At 43.4% G+C, this 24,059-nt stretch overlaps 1 protein-coding gene across 1 annotated transcript in view; it reads left to right on the top strand.

The window, feature by feature from the left end:
* The window catches only part of IL31RA (interleukin 31 receptor A), a 49,069-nt gene extending 28,028 nt beyond the window's left edge, over positions 1-21,041 (top strand). Inside the window, 9 exon segments of the mRNA XM_045795018.2 lie at positions 3,244-3,323; positions 5,597-5,813; positions 11,459-11,641; positions 12,555-12,656; positions 13,436-13,582; positions 15,428-15,568; positions 17,658-17,751; positions 18,871-18,952; positions 20,601-21,041. Coding sequence (XP_045650974.2) covers positions 3,244-3,323; positions 5,597-5,813; positions 11,459-11,641; positions 12,555-12,656; positions 13,436-13,582; positions 15,428-15,568; positions 17,658-17,751; positions 18,871-18,952; positions 20,601-21,041 — 1,487 coding nt within the window.
* Positions 21,042-24,059: the final 3,018 nt, after the last annotated feature.

Raw genomic sequence — 24,059 nt, 5'->3', positions numbered from 1 at the left:
CCTGTTTTGCAGGCCCTTCTCCCACTCTGTAGCTGGCAGTCTTCTCTGCAGTGCCCTCCTGGCACCATTGTGGCTCTGTGTCTTCTGTTGGCTCATGACAGCCCAGCCACTCTCTCATGTCAGTGTCAGTTTCATCCACTTGTTTTGCTGCCAGAAACGAGATTTACTGTTTCAGCTGATTTGTATTTTGGCTAGTTGGGCTAGGATCATTAGCGGAGCTCTAGATGCTGGTGTTGTCTGTGCCTGTGGCTGATTGAATCAAACCACTTATTTATCAAGGTCACCACTGTAGGGCTTTTGCTTTTGTTTCTCTTTATTTTTTCAGGATCCCAGAGAAAATTGATGAAGACGCACCCCTTTCCCCCAGCAAATCCTAATTTCCCATTTTCCTATTTGTAAATAGTTTGTTTCGCTATTTCACGATGAAATGTCAGTTGTTTAATACACACCTCCTCAAACCATTTCTAATTGTTTGAAATCTTCTCTTCTAAGTCAAATGTGAAACATTACTTATTTTCATTTGGATTTCAATAGATTGATTATTAGGGTTATTTACCCATGTTTAAGCATATAAGTATCTACTACATGACACAGATGTAATTATATTCTGATCCTGGCTTTATTACCTAAAAGCTTGTAACACTGAAACATGCTTCTCTGTGTTTCAGAAATGGTGATAATAATACTACTGTACCTAATTCTAAGGGTGTGACGATTAAATGAGGTAAATCAGGTAAAATGCTTAGTATAGAGACACTTGGCTAAAAGTTAACATTCTTATTGTCGGTCTTCAGCAAGGGTACCAGGATGTGTGTGAGGTGTCCAACTAGTGGTAGTTGTGGATATTCCCAGATTGTAATGGAAGCAAAATAGATCAAATTGTTGCTAGTGGGTCCAAAGAATTGATGCCTTTGAATATGCAGATATTTTTATTGATTTGGATAAATTTGATTTTGCTCTTTTACAAATACAGAATTATTACTTTTCTAACTTTGATTATACTGCAAAGCCATTACTATCTCATGGCTAATGGAAAATTGCTGTTAATTACAGAAGATTTACATGCTACTCAGAAAATGGTTTTACTAAAAGCTGCATCTGTGGGAAGTTGATACTGGGAAGACTGTTCCTCTTTGGACTTTATCTGCAGGAAATAATGGCCTCAGTGAAAAGAGAAAATACCTGATTAAATTCATTTACCATCACCATCTACTACAACTAAATGGCTGCCTGTGGGATAAATCTAAGGAGAATTTTGCTCATATTTCTAACCAAGTCTCTGCAATGATTGATTATCTAATAATCAGTTTATTTTGCCTCTGTCCTTCGGATGAATATTCAGGGCTGGATTGTAGTACACACTTTGCCTTTAGATTTTTTTTCTTTCTTACTCTCAGTGCTATTATCCCTGAGTCTGACTGAACATAACTGGAATGGAGAGACTGCAAGTGAGAGTCCTTCCAATTCCACGGGTCACCTTTGAAGGTCTCGTGACTTTGGAGCCTTATGCAAAAGCTTTCTGCTGGGAGGAACTCTGTCTGTGTTCACATCTCATTGGCTTGTAGACAGGTTGAAACCAGCCTCTTGTTCCCTGTCTGAGAAATTGAGTACAGGCCATTTGTCTTCTGATTTTTTTATTGAAGAATCGATTTGAAGACATTGATACTGAAGAATATTGATTTCTTTGGGAAATAAGAAAACTTCAGACAGAGCTTGTAAGACAGTAAGACAACATCTTAGTGAAACACAAATGAAGTCACATTTAAAGTCTAAATAGTTCCAATTTCCTGATATGCAACTTACATAGAATTACAGTAGATCTCATCAAGGTTGGGGCTACCAGGTAGACTGTTTTACCCGCCCTTCAGCTTCTGCAAGAGTAGTTGTAGAAATGTGACTCTCCATTGATGGCAAAACAGGTTATTGACTTAATTGCCCTCTGGCTCATTTTTCCGCATTATGAAGTTGTCTTCAGTTGGAATTCAGTAATTTCACCCTAAGACACGCAGTCACCTGAAGTGTGATTTCAGATACCTGAAAACAGTCTGTCAGTACTAAAATAGTTTAGATCTTGGCTTGAGTAGTTGACCCCATTCTTTGCAGACCTACTTACAGTGTCTTCAGCCATGTGGTTTCCTCAAGAAAAAATTCAGAGTTCATTAACTGCATCTTCAATTAGAGACATTTCCTTCTTTCTCCAAAGCACAGGCCACTAGTCTTCTGGACAGTTCCTTAGCATTCTCAGCTTTCTTCTCATGGCTAACATGCATAGGCCATTCTTAAATGAGAAACTCAGGATTTTGAAATTATCCCTGTCTGGTTAGATCATTGGAAGCTAACAAACTTGAACTGTATTGTCTTGGATTATGTTATCCGCTGGAGAAATGTATAAATCAGGTTTAACATTATGCCCTTGCACTTTAGAGAACACAAATATGAAAAACGGACCTATGTCATATTTCTGTACTTTTGCTCAACTGTAATTGCAGACATTGGCCTTATGTTATCCATTGTCTTTTAAGAGGATCCCCATGATTAATTCCATTTATTCATTCCCCTAGCTGGAAAATATTTGCTTCTTCATATGATTGCTTTTTATCAGGCTATGAGAAACATGCAGTTCAATATGATCCTTTTTTGCTTTTTCTGCCACAAGGATCAGCACTGAATTTAAAGCTCAGGGAATGACCTAGTAAAGATTATTTCTCTGCTCCTTTCTTCTTTAATTCTTTCTTATAAAATCTTAACATTTTTGGGGAGTAGGTCTCGGTCTCTCTTTCTCCCTCCCTCTCTCTTTCCCACTCTGAAATAGTATATATAATATAATAATATATCTCTATCTATGTATCTATCTCCTTGTCAGTTATCTGTGTCATTCCCAGATTTAATGTATGTAGATGTTACATCTTAGAGGACATGAGATGTTACATTTCAATCCAGATTGCAGTGATAAATTATATCACCGTTCTATCTATTGTACTTTTTTACCTTACATTGAGTCATCACATCAAGAGCAAATTTGTTTTTTGCTTTTGGTTGATGCCAATCCTTTGGCCACAAAATGAAGACATCATGGGTTGTTGCAATGCTGCCATCCCTCCACCACCCACTTTATTCCTCCTGGCTCCCTCCAGCAAACCCTTCCCAACTGCATTTCTAATAGGCAGCCCAGCTAATTTCACCATATTCTGTTTCAGCTCTCTTCTGTCTTATGTTGAGCACCTCACTCTTGTTTCCTTACAGCTCCCTATGGCCTGGATCTGTGGAGAGTCCTGAGACCAGCCAAGGTCGATGGAAGAAGGCCAGTGCAGTTGATGTGGAAGGTGGCCTCCTTAAGGGTTTTGTTGTTGTTGTTGTTGTTGTTGTTGTTTGTTTTTCTGTTTAGAACCATTGGTCTTTTACACCTCCAATAACTGTAATTCTTGAACTTTCACCTCCTGAATTTCCTTCCCTGGAGGCTTTATAATATTCCAAACCTCACTGTGGTTTCCCAGTTCACAAAGCCTCATAGGCCATCTTATAGTTGGCCTAAATGTGCCTTACAGACCCCGCCCCCTCTCAACTTTGGTCTGAAACATTAACATTTAAGACAGGTACAAAGTGCAAGTGCAGGAGGCACCTTGACCTTCTGGGGAAAAGCCCCCTGTGCTGGCTGCATTAGAAGGCAGTGTAATATTTTATAGCACCCACCCCAACATGGGAGAAGAGCACTGACTAGGGGTCATCTCACTAATGTGTCCTCAGGTTATTGAAAACATATTACACATGTATCCCTTTGAGTACTGGTATAGCGGGGTATGAGAATAGAACAGGGGCCAAATGGTCCTTTCTAGGATGGAGGCCTGGGATTGAGGAACAAAGGAGAAGGTGGAGGCATCATGCAGAGAGAAGGAGAAAGGAAGAGAAAGTTGGACAAAGGACAGAAAAGGAGGGGAAGAGGGAATAAAAAGGAAAGGAAAAGAGCAAATATGAGGAAATAAAACCCCAGCCAGGAACCAGGAGAGACAAGATGGGGGAGTTGAGGAGGGGAGAAGAAAGGGAGGAGAACAGCGGGATGTCAGAATGCTTTAGTCGTGTCCAGAGTTCTCGGGGAACACTCAGCATGTGTTACATGTTTAGCATGTACTTGCTAAGGCCACGCAAGTTTTAAAATCCTTCTGAAAATGGAGAAATCACCTGCTTTACCAAATGAAATTCTAATCCCAATTATGTCCTCTGCCTTTCCCACTCTCTTCACACCCTAAGGCTATGGGGCACCCTCAGGGTGCAGAGGCATCGGTCCAGGGAGGGCACAGCCAGGCGCACTGGAAAACCTTTGAAAATCAAGATTGTGTGAATCCCAGATGTTATGGTTTCTTTCTCACTGATTAAATGTGGAAACAAATCACTCAGTCAACATATTTTTGGGCAAGGAAAGCAAACAATGGCACATACCCACATGCGGTCAGCCACAGAGTGTTGGGTCAAGTAGGTCAACATGTGAAGTTGGTGAAATGGACTTGAATGCCCTCCACCTTCTCCCAGTCACCTGGGGCTGGTCCTCTTTATTTTATTTTTTTGCCTCAGTAGGAGAGGTTTCTATGAATTAAAGTTCGTTAAAAAGGTTGGGCTAAAACTGAATGGGGATAATATTGCTCCGCGAATATACTTAAAAAGTCCCTTAGTTGTATACCTTAAAGTAGTGAATTTTATGGTATCTGAATTACATCTCAATAAAGCTGTTGTTTACAAAAGAGAATGCATTGTCCTAAGAGGTAAAAACCTCCCAGTCATTAGGAAGTTTCTGTCAATGCCTGAACAGGAAAGGCAGTGTGACAAAGTGACTTCTAAAGTCCTGTCTGACCTTACATTCAGTCATTCTACTCCACCCATGTGTGTTGTCAGTAACACAAAGTGAAGAACTGGAAAGCCCTATAATTCCTGGAAAGTACTTAGCAAGCTGATCCCTAGGCAAAAACATATGGTTAGTAGGTTCAGGTTCAAGGCTGAAAAGAAGAGTTTGGCTTGGACTCCCTGGGGTCACCTTAGGCTTCTCACCACAGATTTAGGACTGGTAGGGCAACCGTGAATGTTTTAGACTTCTTAGCTGGGATATCTGGTATGGCTGGTCCAGCGAAGCTAGCTCCTTTCTCAAAGGAGGAGGCATGCTGCTTTTTATGTAGCAGTACAGGTACTTTCCAACCCTTGAAAGCTTCCAGAGAAGAGATGACCCAGGGCCAAAACAGAATTGGGATTCTTGGAGTGAATGCCTCACATTTTTAGCTTATACTGTCGTGTGCATGTGGGAGGGAAAGAAAGATAAGCATCAAAATGACTTGGTTACATTGGCTTGCACCTTCTCCTAGTTAAGCTTCATGGACTTAGACTCCTGTTAAGGGTTGATACCAAGGGACCATTTATCAAAGCTCTTTTGGCCCTTGAAGGATTATAACACAATGCAGGGTGTGTTATTCATCCCAGAAGTGTGGTGACCTAATTGTAGTTTAGCACCTAATAATTAACATTACCCCTTACCCCTCATCCTCACCATTTATTATCGTCTCAGTGCCTATCTTTTCTTGTTTCTGGCAATACATTTTGTTTCCTTTGGGTTCAGAAGGCAAGCGGAGCCCCAGTCCTGGAGAAGGCCCTTGGCTACAACATATGGTACTTTCCAGAAAACAACACTAATCTCACAGAAACAGTGAACACCACTAACCAGACGCATGAACTGTATCTGGGAGGCAAGACCCATTGGGTGTATGTGATTTCTTATAATTCTCTTGGGGAATCTCCGGTGGCCACCCTGAGGATTCCGGCTATTGATGAAAAGTGTAAGTAGAGTGTGAACGTCTTACTTAGATGCCTGGTCCCAACCGGTTGGCCAGGAAGTGTCCTCAAGGATTGCTCTTTCTCTCAAGTCAAAATGAAAACAAGTGGGAGCTTTTTAGGTTATGGTGAGAAGACCAAAATCTTGTGGTAATTAATGAGCCCCTTGAAATAGACTTCCTTTGGAGCAAAGCCTGTGTTGAAAAGCAGAGACTTCATAAAGTCATATGAGAAAAGTCATACGCGACAAAGTCATACGCCTAGAAGTTCTACAAGCAGCTTGTATTTGTTTTGGTCTGAGTGAGCCGTATAAAACTGTCCCATAAACCACGTTTGTCCTTAGTGGCAGAAACTTCTCTTTTGAGCTTTCCTTCTGACAGTATTGACCGTGTCCCAGCCCGTGTTTGCTCACTCTTCCATGTTCTTCCTTTTCCCCTTTCCATGTGACTCCTAAGTTGGGAAAACTTCTGATGTTTATACTTGTCAATAAAGTGCTCATTATACTTTTGATTAAGTGGTTTTAAATATTTTACTGCTCCCAGGCGAACTCATCTTTTATATCGCATATTGGAATAAAATACCTTCTTTGATTCTTAGTCAAGGAATTGCAGGCAAGGGATTTCTTCTCTCCTACTTTCTTTTTTTCTATAAATCTTGCTGTTTCTCATTTTATAGATTTTTTCTCGTTTATTTTGTTTAATACCTATCTCTCCCTCAGTTGGATGCAAGTTCCTTGAGCACAGAGATTATTGTCTTTTTTCTTTTCCTCCTCTTCTTCTTCCTCACACCACTCCCCCCTTCTGCAACACCTAGAGCAGGCATACAGGAGTTGACATAGAAAAGGTGCTCAGTAAGTATTTGTTGAAACACATCATAGTTAGGTAAGCCACTCTCCAGTTTTTTACCTCTCTTTACTTAGAACTAGACTGGTTCGGGCCTTTACACTACCAGCTCTAGACTTGTTTGCCTAGACTCCCTTCTTTCTCTTCCCCTTAAACTTAACCCATTTCTTCCCTTGCCTCATTTTAGAACTCCTATATACAGTTGATTCTTGAACAACATGGGTTTGAACTGGGTGGGTCCACTTATATGCAAATTTTTCACTGTACAATACTATAATTTTTTTTCTCTTATGACTTTCTAAATAACATTTTCTCTAGCATTCTTTGTTGTAAAAATACAATACATAGTACATGTAACATACAAAACGTGTTAATCCACTGTGTTATCAGTAAGGCTTCCAGCCAACAGTAAGCGATTAGTAGTAGTTAAGTTTTGGGGGAGTCAAAAGTTATACATAGATTTTCAACTGCACAGGAAGTTGGTGCCCCTAACCCTCATGTTGTTCAAGGGCCAGTTGTGTACATATTCTGTGTTTTGAGCTACACTTAACGTTACCGTAGTATTTAATAATATTCCCCATCATCCTTTGTTCCTGACCTGCCTATCCAATACCCCTAATGATGAGGTTTCTGACATATGCATGTGTCATTGAATAAACATTCTTTGTTAGTAGAGGCACTGCTGCATAGTAATACCAGTTTCTTGGTGTGGCCCTTGAGTGGGAGGTAGTAAAGAGTAAGGATAGAAATATGGGCTTTGGAGTGTAACAGCCTGTATTCATATCTTGGTTTTTTCACTATGGTATCCAGATACCACAAACCTTGCGCAAGTTATGTAACCTCTCTAAACCTCAGCTACTTGTAAAATGGAGCTATTATATAGTAATACCTCCGTCACAGAGCTGTTGTGAAGTGAGATTGGGTATTTAAAATGATTTGCCTACTGCTAATAATTACTATTGTCATTCTTTTTAAAAAAAGATTTTATTTATTTATTTATTTATTTGAGAGAGAGAGAGAGAAAGAGGGAATAGAGGAGGGAGTGGGGAGAGAGAGAATCCGAAGCAGACCCTATGCTGAGTGCAGCCCCTTGCAGGACTTGATCTCAGAACCACAAGATCATGACCTTAGCCGAAACCAAGAGTTGGACACTCAATGGACTAAGCCACCCAAGGCACCCCACCATTGTCGTTCTTAATAAAATTTCCGATTAAATTTTTATTAGGCAGGGATTATCCACTTTAAAAGTACTATAAAATAATATTTTATCTAAAATCACGGTGAATTCCCATAGGGTTTTTGTTACTAATTCCCAATTCTGAAGGAACTTGCTTTGTGTCGGCAGCATCAGTGTGATCGTTGGTTACGAGCATCCCAGACCAGATGCAGGCAGGCTACAGCCGTGGACCAAACCTGGCTGATACCTGTTTTTGTGACTGACGTTTTCTTGAAACACAGCCACACCTATTTGTTCACATTCGCTGTGTCTCCTTTTGTGCAACAGCGGCAGAGTTGAATCGTTGTGACGAAGACCATGTGTCTGAGAAAACCTAAAATATTTACTACTTGGCTTCTTACAGAGATAGTGTAAAGACTCCTGTTTTAGACATAGAAGAAAGTAATTGCTTTACAGAATTTTGTTTAATGAGGTGGTCCATCATTTCATAGATGATGAAGCCGAGATTCAGGAAGGCTGGGGAATGTGCCCACGGCTGCTCAGGTGGGATTCAAACCCGGGTCTGCATGATCCGAGCTTGTACAATATATCAGAATCTTGGGCTTGATGCTGTTTGACACTGAACCAGCTATTTACCTCTGTGGGCCTCCATTTTACCATCTTTAAAATAAGGGCTTGGAATAGATACACCTTCAGGCTCCTTCCGGCCCGAACATCTCTGAGTTTTAAAGGACCTTAGCCGGCAGGTGGCTCTGAAGTGATCTGAGGCAAGGCCTAGAAGAGCACAGCCACTGTGTGGTGCAGCATGAGGAGGTGGTCGGGACTCTTGGGGCAGCGCTGAGGGTAGCTAAGCTGAGGCACCACAGCGCCCGAGGCTGTATTTGATGGCCCATGGTGACTGCCCTCATGCAAACCACAAGAACGTAAAGGTGTTAGCAGTCAAAGCCCCTTTCCCCCTCTCCCAGGGAGAATACGGATTTTCTACTGCATCTAGGGGTATGTTGTCTTTGGAGAAATTGTTCAAGTGTTCTTGTTGAATAATGGAAGGATTCAGGAGTTAGTTTATGTACAGCAGACTGATTTTTTGGAAAGTTCTCTTTCTGCACCCTTGACACTGCCCAGGTCCTTTCAAGTTTGACTTATGTCTTAATGGAACCTTTTCCACACCTCTCGTGGCCCCGAGCCTGGGCTGTTCCCTTCATGCCTGCAGCATGTTTGGCTCTTTCAGCCTGACTCCTGCTCCTCAGACAGCCAGTGTTGATAAAGAAAAGGAGTATGGGCTTAGGAACCAACACTCACTCCTGTCTTCGGGTCAGGATTTGTGTGCAAGTAATTATTACGAAAGTGCTTCCAGGGAGACCAGAAAAGGATGTGAGGGAAACAAGGCCAGGGAAGGGGAGTTGGCCAAGCCAAAGGTGCTGTGTGTTTTTCCCAGGGCTGCTGTAACAATGCACCAGACTGAGTGGCTTCTAACAACAGAAAGGTACTGTCCCATTGTTCTGGAGGCTAGAAGTCTAACATGGAGGTGTTGGCAGGGCCGTGCTCTAGGGGAGGGAGCTTCCTGACTTCTTCCAGCTTTTGGAAGCCCCAGGCATTCCTTGGCTTGTCACAGCATAACTTCAGTCTCTGCCTGGGTCTTCACATGGTCAGCTTCCTGTGTCTCTTTGTTTCTGTGTCCAAATTCCACTCACGAGGACATCAGGCATATTGGGATAAGGACCCACTATCTTAACTACTAAAATCCACAACAATCTGATTTCCTGATAAGGTTACATTCTGCAGTACTGAGGATATCTTTTTTGGGGGGACACAGTTCAACCCATAATGGATACAATTTGTAATAAAAATCTTGGGGAGTGTGATTCCAGCATGACCTGCAAGGGGACTCTGGAGTGTGAGTTACATCACACAGTTCTTCCAACCAAGCAAAACACACACACACACGCACGCACGCACGCACGCGCGCGCGCGCGCGCGCGCGCGCCTGCACGGTAAGAAGGAATTGAGAAGATCAGAGAGCATGAACATTAGCTGTTACAAGAGCCCAGGGAGGGTTCCAAAACTCTCGAAATGCCCTTCAGCCTGACTGGAATGGTAACTGAGGGTGCTTAGAGGCTATGAGCAGGGGTGGGTGGTGGGTGGTGGGGGTGATAGGAGCTCTAGGGATCACATGGGGTTGATGTTCTGGCCCCCATCCCTACTCCAGCTTTACATTTCTTTCATGCCTCAGTTGCCCTTCCTGACCCTTGCAGGTTGACAAATTACCTGGCCTTCTGGGACTAGCAGCTGGAGTGTCTCATAAAGGCCCAGTTTGAGAAAAGGATTCATAAACTGTGGCCTCCAAGAACAGAGGCCCCTAAATACGCACACAGCTTGCTGGGGCTTGTTGCCTAGAAATAGTAGGATTCTGTACTCCTGGATCTCACACCAAATTCCCACACTTGGCCTGGGCTTCTAGCTTCAGAAGACTTTTTGATTTTTTTGGAGGACACTGTCTGCTGCCTTTATCCAGGACTGTCTTTGGTGTTCACTGAAGCATACCTTCTGTTAATTGCAATTTTGAAGCCTCAGGCATGTTGTGGGTGGTAAGGGGCGGAGGAGAGGGGCAAGCAGCACCCTGTGATCTTCTGGGCCCCACCCCTAGGAGCCCTCCTTCTGTGCCACACCGCCCTCCAGTAGTTCTCCTTTCTTCTTATTTAGAACATTTTTAACAAGATAGCTCTCTGATTCTACTTAAATCCTAGGTATTGTATTTGAACTCACATGTTCAACTTTTCTTTTTTTTAAAAGGTTTTATTTATTTATTTATTTGACACAGAGAGAGAGAGAGAGAGGGCACAAGCAGGCAGAGTGGCAGGCAGAGGGAGAAGCAGGCTCCCTGCTGAGCAGAGAGCCTGACATGGGGCTTGATCCCAGGACCCCAGGATCATGACCTGAGCCGAAGGTAGACACTTAACTGACTGAGCCACCTAGGTGCCCCCCCTTTAAGATTTTATTTATAATTTTTCTATTAAAGGAATCCTTGTTGCTTGTTTCCAGACATGAGTTTTTTTGTTAGGCCTGTAGAAAATGTTGTCATTTGCATATCAGTCCATACCTAGGTGCTTTCAAGGGTGTGTCTGCATCTTTCTGGTACAGATACAATTCTTACTGCCTTACAGATAGGAATCCATAGCCAGGTTGTGTGGGACCAACTTAGATCGTCAAAATTTGAAGCCACCTCCCAGGTATGACTGTAGGGGCACCATCTCCCAGCTCCCAGCCATAGAATTACTGGTACCTGAAATTCTGCTTTTAGAGATTCATTCTTCGTCTTAGACTTGCTTCCTTTTACTTGCACAGGCACATATGGAAGGTAAGTCTTGTGAGTCAGCAACTCTCTAGTGAGATTCTTTCTTGGAAACAAGTAAATTCTGGGGATATAAGGGAAGATTAAGGAGGTACTTAATCATCAAAGGTGGGAGGCAAGGAAAAGCGAGATGGTAAAAAGGATGGAAACAGCACCATAAGGGAAGGCTGCAGTAGAGATCCTGAATTTTGACCTTCTTTACGATTTGGGCAGTGAATGGGGGCCAGTGTGGTTGGTGCATTTGGAGCAGCTTTTTCTCTTCTTTTTTCCCCCTTCTCTTAGCATTTCAGTGCATTGAGGCCATGCAGGCCTGCCTCACTCAGGACCAGCTGGTGGTGGAGTGGCAGAGCTCTGTTCCAGAGGTGGACACATGGATGGTTGAATGGTTCCCAGATTTGGACTCAAAGCCCTCCACTTTTTCCTGGGAATCTGTGTCTCAGGCCAGGAACTGGACAATCCAGAAAGGTAGTCACTGTGGACCCCACAAGCTCCCTCTATATAGGATTCAGTTTCACTTCCATCAGTTTTAAAATCTGTAACTTTGACTTCAAAGCTGTAGACGTGGTTACTAGCATTTGACAAGGCAAGCGCAAGCCTAGTGAAGTGCCATACTTCTTGGCATTTCCCACTTAGGCTGGGCCAGGAAGCCATGGATATCAGACCAGGTATGTGGTATGTGGTATGTGGTATGTGGTATGTGGTATGTGGTATGTGGAAAACACCATGTTGACATCACCATCAGAGAGCCCTTCCTGGATATCTTGATCATGTGGGTAACACTAGAGTTTGTCTTTCATCAGTCCGGCCCAGGCTACTTTTTAGTTCTGGTTCCCTGTTTAAGATCTAGATCCCTTCTCCAGGTGAACGATATAGAGGTTAGCCTTCTTTTTAAGAAAGTCCCTGCTCCTTGAATGACAGATGAGTGAGGCTTTACCCTCCCAATCCTGTCAGTCTAATCATTTATTAATACTTAATGGCACCCCCTATAAAGAATTATACTCATGCCTGGATTCATGGTAGAGGAGCTAGAATTCATGGTATCTGAGTTCTCAGGGTGTTACGCTATTGACAGAAGGATGAAGTTTTATTCTGTAGTGCTTCCAAATCATGTAACAAAATCCATGATGGAGGAGGGACCGGATCTCTTAGTTTTCCCTTCCTGGGTGGTTCTGTCATTTCATCAGAGTGGTGCAGACTTAGTTCTAAGAATTAATTTAACAAGTTTAGAACTGGAATAGACATTGGAGGCCATCCAATCTAACCTTATTTTCCAGATGTGGAAACTGTAGAGAAACAGAGTGTGTCCTTTAAGTCATAGACGTAACTCAGTCTAATGGTTCTTCTCCTTATTTTCTGTCTCTCTCTTTCTTTTTTACAGATGAATTAAAGCCTTTCTGGTGCTATAACATCTCTGTGTACCCAGTGTTGGGAGACCGAGTGGGCCAGCCATATTCCATCCAGGCTTACGTCCGAGAAGGCAGTATGTATGGAAAGGCCCCGTGGGGTGAGGGAACCCTGGGGCCTGTCCAACATCCAGACAAGGCTGTGCATGTCTGCAGCTCATTCGCAGTTGCCTTAGTGCTGAGCTGGGCTGCACCTTCACCTTGTAAGCTACACGCCTTGACACAACTGTGGTCAGGCTGTAGGTTCACTGGATTTCAAAGCTGGGGTAGAAGTTAGAGACCCTCAAGTCCAAGCCCCTCACTCTACAAATGGAAAATCAAGGCTCAGAGAGGTGAAATAGTTGGTCCAACCTCACAAAGGAACTTAGTGCCAATAGCCCTGTAAGCAGGAATAACATTTATTTAAGACCAAGTTAGGGACATAAATTATTTTTATGTAGCAGTAATCAAGGGTTGTACTGATGAGCTGCTCAGCCTTTATCTTTTGGAAGTTAACCTTTTCCAGATTCAATATTAGAAAATACATCCTGTCACTCAAAGGTAACCCATTAGGGCATGTCCTTCAGCTATATTTGATAACAGTTAGTACCTGTATGAATGAAAGCTTGAATGCCAAATAAGAGTGAGGGTTCTGTAAGAAAGCACATTTTGCAGACCTTTGACAGTGCTTTTCTTCTGTTCAAGTTGGATAATTTCCGAAAACTATGTTTCCAAACAAGGTGGTGCATTGTGTCCCAACTCTGCCCCAACATCCCCTCTCCAGCACCGGCTTTGCTTTTAGTACTAGCCAGAACCTTTGTGGGGAAAGGGTCTACTCTGTTGTGATTCAGTGTTTATTGTTTAATGTGCTGTAAAGTTCCATCAGTGGGTCCTGTGACCGAGGCAGACAACATTGGTGTGAAGACAGTCACAATCACATGGAAAGAGATTCCCAAGAGTCAGAGAAATGGTTTCATCAGGAACTACACCATATTTTACCAAGCTGAAGATGGAAAGGAATTCTGTAAGTGTGCCTGTAGCCAAGTTGGAAAACCCCCAAGCCCCAAATAGATGCTACGGATACACCTGCCACAGGGGTTGGTGCCCTACAATCTTGCATGAGTCACTTAGCCTCTTTGACCCTCTCTGATAATGAGGCCAAGAGCACCTATCTCTTGAGTTTTTTGGAGTCATATGAGAGTGTAGTGACAGTACCTAAGAATCTTTTAGGAACCACAGGAGTTGATATAATTTGTCCTGGTCAGGCTGTGAACAAGTTGGCCTCCTGGAAGCTTCCCAATCATTAACGCAGAGTGGGGTGTGTCTGGATTAAAGAGTAGAGTGATGACACTTACCTCAGCGCAGGACCCTTTACTCTGACTCCTGCTGCACACTGCCAAGTCATACTTTTCTTGTCTTGAATCCATAGTATCTACAGACATCCTAAATTCTGGGTTAGGCTTGGGTTCGTATTTAGGCTAACTTTTTGTTGTTGTTGTTGTTGTTATGGTAAAATACATAAAACATAAAATTTACCACTTAAAACATTTGAAAGTGTACAATTTGGTGGCATTGAAAATACCAGTAATGTTGCGAGACCACCATTTCTACCTGTTCCCACCCCAAATAGAAACCCTGCACCCATTAATCAGTCGTTTCTCATTGTCTTCTTCCCACAGTCCCTGGAAACCACAAAATTGCTTTCTGTCTTTTGGATTTATGTATTCTGGCTGTCATATAAATGGAATCATACAATAGGAGGCTTTTTGTGTCTGGCTTCTTTTACTTAGCATTGTGTTTTCAGTTCATCCATCTTGTAGATTGTTAATAGTATCTCATTCCTTTTTATAGCTGAAGAATATTCTATTTTATGGATATTCTGTTTTTGTTCTGCATTTTGTTTATCCATTCATCAGTTAATGGGCATTTGGGTCGTTTCCACTTTTTGGCTACTATAATTAATGCTGCTGTGAACATGGGTATGCCAATACTGTTTGAGTCTCTGCTTTTAATTCTTTGGGGCATATACGTAGGAGTGGAATTGCTGGCCCATATGGTAATTCTAGTTTAACTTTTTGAGAAACCACCCAACTATTTTCCATAGTGGCTGCCCCATGTTACATGCCCACCAGCAATGGATGAGAGTTACAATTTCTCCACATTCTTACCAATACTTACTTTCCATTGAAAAATTATTATAACTATAGTAGTGGGTGTGAAATGGTTTCTCAATGTGGTTTTGTTTCGCATTTCCTTAATAGCAAATGATGTTGAGCATCTTTGCATGTGCTTATTGGCCATTTGTATATCTTCTTTGAGAAAATCTGTTCAATTTCTTTGCCCACTTTTATATTGGGTTGTTTGTCTTTCAGTTATTGAGTCATAAGAGTCATATATATATATATATATATATATATATATATATATATATATTCTGGATAGAAGTTCCTTATAAAATATATGATTTGCAAATATTTTTTCCCATTCTGTGGATTGTCTTTTTACTCTCTTGATAATGTCTTCTGATGTACACAAGCTTTTAATTTTGGTGAAGTCCAGATTAATCTATTTTCTTTTGTTGCTTATGTATTTGGTATCATATCTAAGAAACCACTGCCAAGTTCAAGGCTACCACTTACCCTATATTGTCATCTAAGAGTTTTTAAGAGTTTTATAGTGTTAGCTCTTATGTTTAGGTCTTTGATATATCTTTATAGCCTAATTTTAAGCAGAACATGGGTAGAGGGATTGGGGTATTAGATTGGCTGACTTGGGGGTACAGGTCCCAGTGCTCTTATTTCACTCTTCCTAAAGCACAATTTTTACTTGGACTTGGCTATCGTGTTTGACTTCTATATTTTTCTGTTAGCCAAGACAGTCAACTCCAACATCCTGCAGTATGGCCTGGAGTCCCTGACACGAAAGACCTCTTATACTCTTCAAGTCATGGCCAGCACCAGTGCTGGGGGAAAAAACGGCACCACGATAAACTTCAAGACATTATCAATTAGTGAGTATTTCCTTTATGCCTTGGATAAGTCTCCTTGGCATTTCCCTTAGGCCAGTTAGAGATGATGTTTGCCAAAGGCAGGGGGAAGACTACCTAATAAAAGGGAAGCACATAAGTAGAAAGAACCATCTGCCCTCTGGCTCACTGACCTTTCTGGAAAGCGTACGGGTGAGGAGAGAATAGGGAGAGCAGACACATTGAGAACTGAGTTTGAAAAGACTAGTCATTTTGCTCCTTCATCATGGGTAGTCCCGTGTCATCTTGAGGAGAAGGGTTCAAGTTAATTCCAGCTTCACTCTCAGTACAAGCCAGCTCCTGCTTCAAAGCTGTCCCCAAGTTCATAGTCATCAGCTTCTGTGTTTCAGAGGTTACTGCAGAGTGGGACCTTGGAGGGAAAACCTTGGTTGAATAAGCACCATTGTCCACAGGAAGGAACTTAACTTCCATCATTTGTGGAGATTTTTCAGCAAAAGAGTACATAATATGTTCTACGTATCAGTTTTTACATTAAAAAATAGAGAGCAAGAAAAATGTAATAACAAAATATAAAATACAATATAGTGTTGTATGATGCTTATTGGAAATATTCAAGAGGAAAAGAAGATAGAATGGGAAGAGAGATGAAGAAGAAAGAAAGAAGGGGAATAGGAGAAACAAATATGTTAATTTTCTCAAGTCCTTGAGGGTCAGAGATTTGATTTTAAGGGTATACTAGAACTGTTTTAGGAATTATTTATATTAAAAGTGAAGAGACATTGCCAATTTTTGCAGTAAATCTAAAAATAGTCTGGTTTAAGTACTATTTCTCTCTCTCTCTCTTTTTAGAGAGAGAGAGTGAGAGAACATGTGGGCAAAGGGAGAGGGAGAGAGATAATCTTAAGCAGGCTCCACACTCAGTGTGGAGGCCTCAACCTCATGACTCTAAGACCTGAGCCAAAATCAAGACGCCCAACCCACTGAGCCACCCAGACACCCCTGGTTTAAGTACTCTTGAAAGCCTCTTGTTCATGACATTTTCAAAAGATTTATAAAAGTATCTTTCAGGCTCTGGAAAATATGCATATAGCATGTGTTTCCACATAGAAAACACGCTCTGTTTTTATGGACTAATACTGCCCTTTTGGAGTTCTTTTTGATATTGTTCTGTAGAATTTTTTAAAATCATACTGTATTTTCACGGCACCAGGCACAGATTGCATCACCTGCTAGAATTTTCTCCATGGGTAAAATTTAAGGCAAGAGCCTGCCTTGGAGCCTCGATGTTTCTTAAACCTGTCTGCAGATTACAGACCTCGCTGCTTCTGTCTTCGTTCCTCCGCAGTCTATTCTGCACACCGCAGTCAGAGTTTAAAACCCTAGACCCCTGCTTGGAATCCACCGTGGCTTCTGTTGTGTGTTAAATAAAATGCAAATTCCTACCCATAGCTTTCAGGATCCTTCCTGAGCTGGGGTTTACTGACCTCATCTCCTACCACGTTCTGCTTCTATCTTTGCTGACTTCCTGCTTCAAGGCGTTTGCGTCTGCTGTTCCTTCTGCCAGGAATGTTTGCTCCATATTTTTGCATGAGTGATTTCTTCTCTTTATTAACATTAGCTGAGATCTCACCTCTCAGAGAAGTCTTCCTTTGCCAATATGTAAAGTTACTAACTCTCCTCCCATCTTACCTAAATACACGCTATCATCCTCTTATATCTGAAATGATCTTCTTTGTTTATTGTCTGAATCCTTCTGCCAGGACGTAGGTGGCATGCGAGTAGGGATCTTGTGTTTCTTCCTTATTGCTGTTTGTTTTATTACCCAGTATAGTGTTTGGTAAACGGTAAGTGCTCAATAAATATGTACTAAGGGAACTAAGGGAAGTTGGAGAACCTGGTAAACATATCTGTCACTATTATTCAGGCAGAAGAAAACTGGATGAGGAGCCACAAATACCAAGTTTCTTTTTATGAATAAATTTTAATTGAATTGAAAGAAAACTCATAAAGAACATGTTGCTGAAACTACTGGAAGAAAAAATTAATCTTTAATTTTTGTCAAGAAAGTGAGGAGCTCATCCTTTTACTGACTTTTGTTCTCCTATTCCCAAAGGTATCCTTGAGATTTTCTTTATAACTTCTTTGGTTGGAGGTGGTCTTCTCATTCTCATCATGTTGACAGTGGTATATGGTCTCAAAAAACCCAAGTGAGTTTATAGGCAACAACAAGTAGCCTCAAAATCAGGGGTCAAAGGGAGTGGAAGGCATCATGGGTGGAGAGGGCACTTTATTATTAAGGGGGTGTTGATTCACTTATTAATTTGGTACATACTTATTGAATTTATTATATGCCATTCTGTTCTCCAATTCTGACCAAACGAGAGGATTTTCATTTCCCATAGCCCCATGCACCAGGCTTATGCCAGGGGATTGCCAGCTGCCCCACAGGTTTTATCTTCTATATTTGGCATCTGACTCTAAAGTTTGGGAGAAGGTCCTTTCTCTTAGTGTCTAGCAGCAGCAAGAGGCCTCAGGCCACTTACTTCTCTCCCAGGTAGAGAAGGAATGTACTCATGGAATTAGGGCACTGGCTAGTAGTATGCCCAGAACAGACTTGTTCCTTGCCCGTGGTGCAGTGTTGGAGGGCTGGCCTCAAGGACATTTGTCCTGCATGCCCTGGCCGCTGTGGGAAAGGAAGCTTGTCTTCAGGGTCTTGTGCTTTCTCTCCCCAGAGAGCCTCATGCTACCCTGCTGGTCAAGGGCTCCCTCCCCAGTAGACCTCTCTCTCCAGAACCGCACCGTTGAGGGCCTTCTCTGCCAAGCAGATATGCTTGGTTATAGTTAAGTGAATGTCACCCTCATTTCCCAATCATAGGTAGAAACCAAGTCACCAGCCAAACTCTTGTACATTTTGCATGTCGAACAGGCTCCCAGGTGATACAGCTGCTACTGGTTGGGACCACACTTTGAGAATCACTGCACTAAAGTGTGGGTATCATATCAGGCTTAGAGCATTACCCTTCCTAGAGAATACTCAAAGGCAAGGTTCTGTGATGGTGTGATTTCCAGCATCAGGACCAGCGGTGGAGATGCAGGGGCAGGAGAGGGTAAGAAAGGTGTCTTTCCATCACATCCCATCAATGACTTGTAATTTCACTCCCCAGACTATGTGTTCCCAGTTTCGGTCAGGAGGTCAGAAGCTTGCCCTTGTTTATCAGGGAACCATACAATTTCCCTGTAGCAGAGCTCCACTCTCTGGCGTAGCCATGCAGTGTAAGTAACATACTTCTTGACCTCACTCCCTGCCTTATCTTATCTCTTATTAGCAAATTGAAGCACTTATGTTGGCCAGATGTCCCCAACCCTGCTGAAAGCAGCATAGCCACATGGCATGGAGATGATTTCAAGGTAAATACTTCTGCTTTTGTTAAGGAAATCATTGAGCAGGTTGGCTGCAGAAGACAAGGAAGGGCGATGGAGGCGGGGAGGAGTCCTGGGCTGAGATCTGTACAGGCTTCACATCAATAGAACTTGAGGTTAAAAAGTCCCAGGGTATGGCTGGCAGGACAGGTGGAATGAGCCTTCCTGGAACGACTTTGGCTTTCATCCTCCTGGACCAGCTGAAAGGACTTCACTAGGCTCAGAGGACCCAGTGTGTGCTGGACATGGAATTGTTCCTACAAGGGATGCCACTGAAAGATACTGGCCCAACCCTCAAGGACCTGACTGTCTAATTACGGAGCAAGAGAGAGGCTGGCTATAAGATTCAAGGCCATTTAAAAAGCAGTCAAGAACTTTTTTTTTTTTAAAGATTTTATTTATTTATTCGACAGAGATAGAGACAGCCAGCGAGAGAGGGAACACAAGCAGGGGGAGTGGGAGAGGAAGAAGCAGGCTCATAGCGGAGGAGCCTGATGTGGGGCTCGATCCCAGAACGCCACGGTCACGCCCTGAGCCGAAGGCAGATGCTTAACCACTGTGCCACCCAAGCGCCCTGCAGTCAAGAACTTTTTAAATGTCTAGAGCCTCCCGGAGACCATGAGGGGACATTGACGTACATAGCTGTCCACAGGCTGACAGAGCTGCCCTCCAGTTGTTCTTCTCAGACTGGGGAAGCTACAGTCAGACTTTAACTGGTAACAGAGTTTTTTAGTGAGTTATCCATAAGCAGAAAACTTCCTTTTTCATAAGTTTAAATTGAAAACTGTTTTGCAAATTTTGAGGTATAATTTCTTAGTTAAGTGAAAATAAGCCCTATCAAATATAACCTTTAAATTTTTATTATTGAAAGACTATTTCTAGTATTTCTTGATGCAGGAATTTTTAGTACTAGCTCTGGCTTGTTTCAACTCAGAAGTCTTTTTTAAACGTGGACATTTTTATTTATTTATTTTAATTTTTGTGTTATTTTAATATTTGCGTTATTTATGTTTTCTTCTCTCCTTTATCAGCTGTGTGTTACTCTATTTACTTTGCTACTTACTAAAAGTTGTTAAGAGAGTAAATGAATTTGTAGGCAGTATTGTCTGATGTCTCAAATGCTTTTTGAATAATAGAGGGCTGGCCTCCACAGCAAGCACAGATCATCTGTCAGTGAATGCCAAGCACTGAGCCTGGCCCTGGGGACACAAAAATGGCAAAGACACTGCCTCTGCCCAGGTGGCCACCTTTGATTTTCTGGTGATGTTGGGCAAGTCATTTGTCTTCATGATTGTGGTTTTTCATCTTATGTAAGAGTTCTAATTTTGATGTTCCCATCTCAACTGGGGTTTTTGTGAGCTTATGATTGTGTGGAAAATAGCCTTGAGCTCTCTAGGGAAAAAAAAAAAAAAGTTGTTTGAATACCATGTGCCATTTCTCAGGAAATGGGCCAGACTTGCCAGGCTCCTATGGGAGGACACGTGGAGGTGACTGGCTATCACTTCCAGTCTCTGGAAGGAATGTGGGGGGGCTGGTCGAGAGGTGAGACATTGGTTATCCCAAGCCTAATGAGCTTTTGACTACCTCCTGTGTAGCTCCCAAATGATCATGGGAGGTGTCCCTTTCTCTTTTTCAGGATAAGCTAAATCTGAAGGAGTTTGATGACCCTATGAACATGGAAGGAGACAGGGTTCTAAAACCGTACTCGGCCCCCAGTGACTTTATTGACAAGTTGGTGGTGAACTTCGAGAATTTTTTGGAAGAGGTTTCCACAGAGGAACTTGGAAAGGGTCAGGAAAACATTTTGAAAGACGAAAAGAATGAGTATGTGACTTCTCCATATTGGCCTTATCGTCCTCCCATTTCAACCGAGATTCCACAGAGAAAACCCCAACATTCTGGAATACCAGAGGGGACCAGCTCGGAAACCAAAGAGCAGCTCTCTTCTGTTCAGAGTTTACGGCCAGAGCATCTCTGTGAGGAAGGAGAACCAAATCCATACTTGAAAAATTCAGTGATGACCAGAGAATTTGTCACATCTGAAAAACCTCAAGACGAAGCCTAAAGAGAAGTTTAATTGTTGCTGTGGCTTGAATCCCCCTGGGTCTCAGCATGGGTGACTCCTCCAGATAGCATATATCATGGCTTGACTAGAAGAGCTTCCTTGGCTGTCTCCCCACACTTGCTTGTGTTAGAGAGACTCTCACATACCCTTGAGTGGCTTGTTGAGCTTGGTTGGTGCAGACATGTAACTTGCCTGAGAAGAAGTGATGGTCACATGTCTGAGCACGTTGCCCAGGAAAAGCAGTTTACGTATTTCTTTTTTTTCAATTTCACACTGAGGCCTCTGACATTGACTTTAAGGGACAGTGGGGCCCCTAGAGTGGCTATATCTGGCCTTCCTTAGGAATTAGCTTATTGTCACAGCTTTTGCCAGAGCTACTCCTCAGAGTTCCAGCAAATGTTCCCCACTGCCAGAGGACAGGGGTCTGGTAGGTGGTGAGAGTCTCTCCCTATACCTTGATCTCCCTTGGGCTCTGGGCTCCACCTTGGAGAGATCTCACTTTTGAGATTCTGGCTTTCCCTCCGTATAGAGGCAGGGGAAGTGGAGTGGCCTTCCTGATGGTGTGCCTGCCTGAGGCTTCTCCTTGCCCTCATAACTCTCAGGTGTCTGCAGCAGGACCTCCACCCGGGATTCTTGCCCCTAGTTCACAGCACACTGGCTGCTGGTATATCAAGGAATGTGGGGAGGTCTCAGTAGGGCACTGGGGAGTGAACTCTAGGCTGGGCCAGAAGGTCCACCCCAATCTTCACATTGCCCAGCCCTGGAAACAGTTCCCAGAGACCTTTGCTGTTGCTTTATCTTGTACCCAAGCCTGGGAGTAGGAAGGCACCACACACTACCCTGCTTTTAGCCAGGGACTCTGGCCCCTCACACTGCCTCAGAGCCTGGGAACCACTTCCTAGGCACAACCTTCCAAGGCCTCTTCCCAGAACGACCTGAGTAGCCTGTGGAAACATGCTGCTGTGATTGTGCTGCTCTGACACCAGGACGCCTCTCTCCTTTGCCTCGGCCAAACACAGAGCTTATGACAGTCAAGAGAGTCCTAAGGGCAGGATTCAGTTACCGAGACCCGGCATCTTGACCACAGTGATGCCAGATGACTTCCTAGTGTGTGGCTTTGACTCATCTGGCTGTTGAGGGAGGTGGCCGAGAGCTTGGGGAGATCGGGGCAGGCAGGCAATGAGCGAGCAGCCTTGGTGCTCTGAACCTGGCATTTACCAGCCAGGAAGGCTGATGGTATTCTTTATAGGAGAGCTTGAGAAGCTAGTACTTGGGTAGCAGACATGAACTTCACAAGCCACCAGTTCAGATGTACAAAATTATCACTTTACTTTCCAGGATTCTGGAATTATAACTGAAATCAATTTCTGGCCCGAGCCCTTGGTATTTTGAAGTAACCAATTTGATGATTTCTGAGTGTCTTTGGGTTTGTAATTCAGTCACATTCGGGATTTTGCCTCCCCTGTCCACCCTGGGCTGACTGTGAGTGCCACAGGGTATTCAGAGGGGCTGCAGGGTTTCCTCTCCCATTTGGTGTCTGCCTAACCCTGGTCTAAGGACGTGCCTGTGGCCCCACCAGTTGGGTCACCTGCTGTTGTCCTCAGCCAATTGCTGCATCCTTACCTCGGGCACAAGCAGGTGGTGCTGTTCTCGTTGAATCTGCAGTGTCTGCAGCACCCTTCCACACAGAGCTCTTCCCCCTACCCCAAGTTCTTCACGTCTAGTGTACAGAACAGTGACCGCTGAGAAGGCAAGGAATGAGAGGCCTGGGGCAGGGCACTGGGGAACCTGCCCCTTTGTCCTGGGAGTAGAACAGAGCCAAACAAAAGGGATACCCTGGATCTAGCTGTGGTAGGCTCTCTCTGCCCTGTCTTCCCCACCCATCTGTGGTGGCTCAGGTACTTCTGTGAGCCACCTGTCCCCCGAGTTCCAGATGGGGCCTTTTCCACCTGTGCGTTTGGACTTGTGAACTTATAGGGAGGCGCTAGCCTTGTACTGCACAACCGTTCTCTTTCCTGTGGCCATCTGCCCACTCCCGCTGGGGGATCTTCTCAAATTCTGTAGGGGTGAAGTGGAGGGGGGCAGTGCCTGGAGTGAGTTCCCCCAATCTTGTCTGTTTCACACCTGGATGAGACTTTTGAACCTAAAACCCAAGAATGAGATGTCTGAGGAGAGAGGAGGGGTCCCAGACGGCTCCTGTGAGTGGGTCTCAGAGGTGAAGACATTCCCTGATGCTCCTCCTCCCTTAATCGTTCATTAAAGCCCGAAGTGTCTTCTGGTAGACGGTTGGCAAATGCCACACTCCTGGCCCGTCTTCTGCTTCATTCCTTCCTCCCTTCTTGCCTCTTGTCTGGCTTTCCCGCCTCTCCCAGCAGCTTCTCATCTTTTTAACACTTCCTTTTTTTTAAATTGAATTTCATTTAAATTCAGTCTTTTCTTCTTTTTCTTGTCATTTCTTCTTCCTTTCCCACTAGCCTTCTTTTATCATTTTTTGCACTGACTTTGGCTGCCTTGAGGGCTAAGGAAACTGGGGCTCTGTGTTGCGTTCTAGATGGTCCGAGGTAGGTCCTAGGAGTAGTGATTCCTGCCAGTAAGGGGAGCAGGAACCCCCGAAGCTCCTTCAGTGGGCCACACACTGCTCTCCAGAGCACACTCACAGGGCACGGACCTAAAAGCTACAAGGTCACGGTGGCCTTTCTTTCCTGAGATTGAGTCTCAAACCGTTCCCACTCACAGCACCCTGGGCTGCCTCTGGGGCCTGAAAAAGCTGTCTGCATGTTCTCTGTTATATCAGACGCAGAACACAAACAGGAAAACTAGTGTTTCAGTAAGGTCATTAAAAATTGATAACATTCTGGGGCTCTGGGAATCATGTAACCAGCTATGTCAGTGCCTTATTAATGGCCCTTCTGATAATACCAGAAAAATTTTAAAAAATGGCAGAAAAGCCGATCTATGGCTGAAAAAAAAAAAGGTAATACTCTCATCGTGGTTTCTCAGGAGGCAGCAGTAAAACACACCCAGTACAAA

The sequence above is a fragment of the Ursus americanus genome, chromosome 5 (assembly GCF_024610735.1).
Source record: "Ursus americanus isolate L20-20 chromosome 5, mUrsAme1.1.p, whole genome shotgun sequence".
Classification (NCBI taxonomy): domain Eukaryota; kingdom Metazoa; phylum Chordata; class Mammalia; order Carnivora; family Ursidae; genus Ursus; species Ursus americanus.
This window is presented reverse-complemented; position numbering and strand designations above follow the sequence as displayed.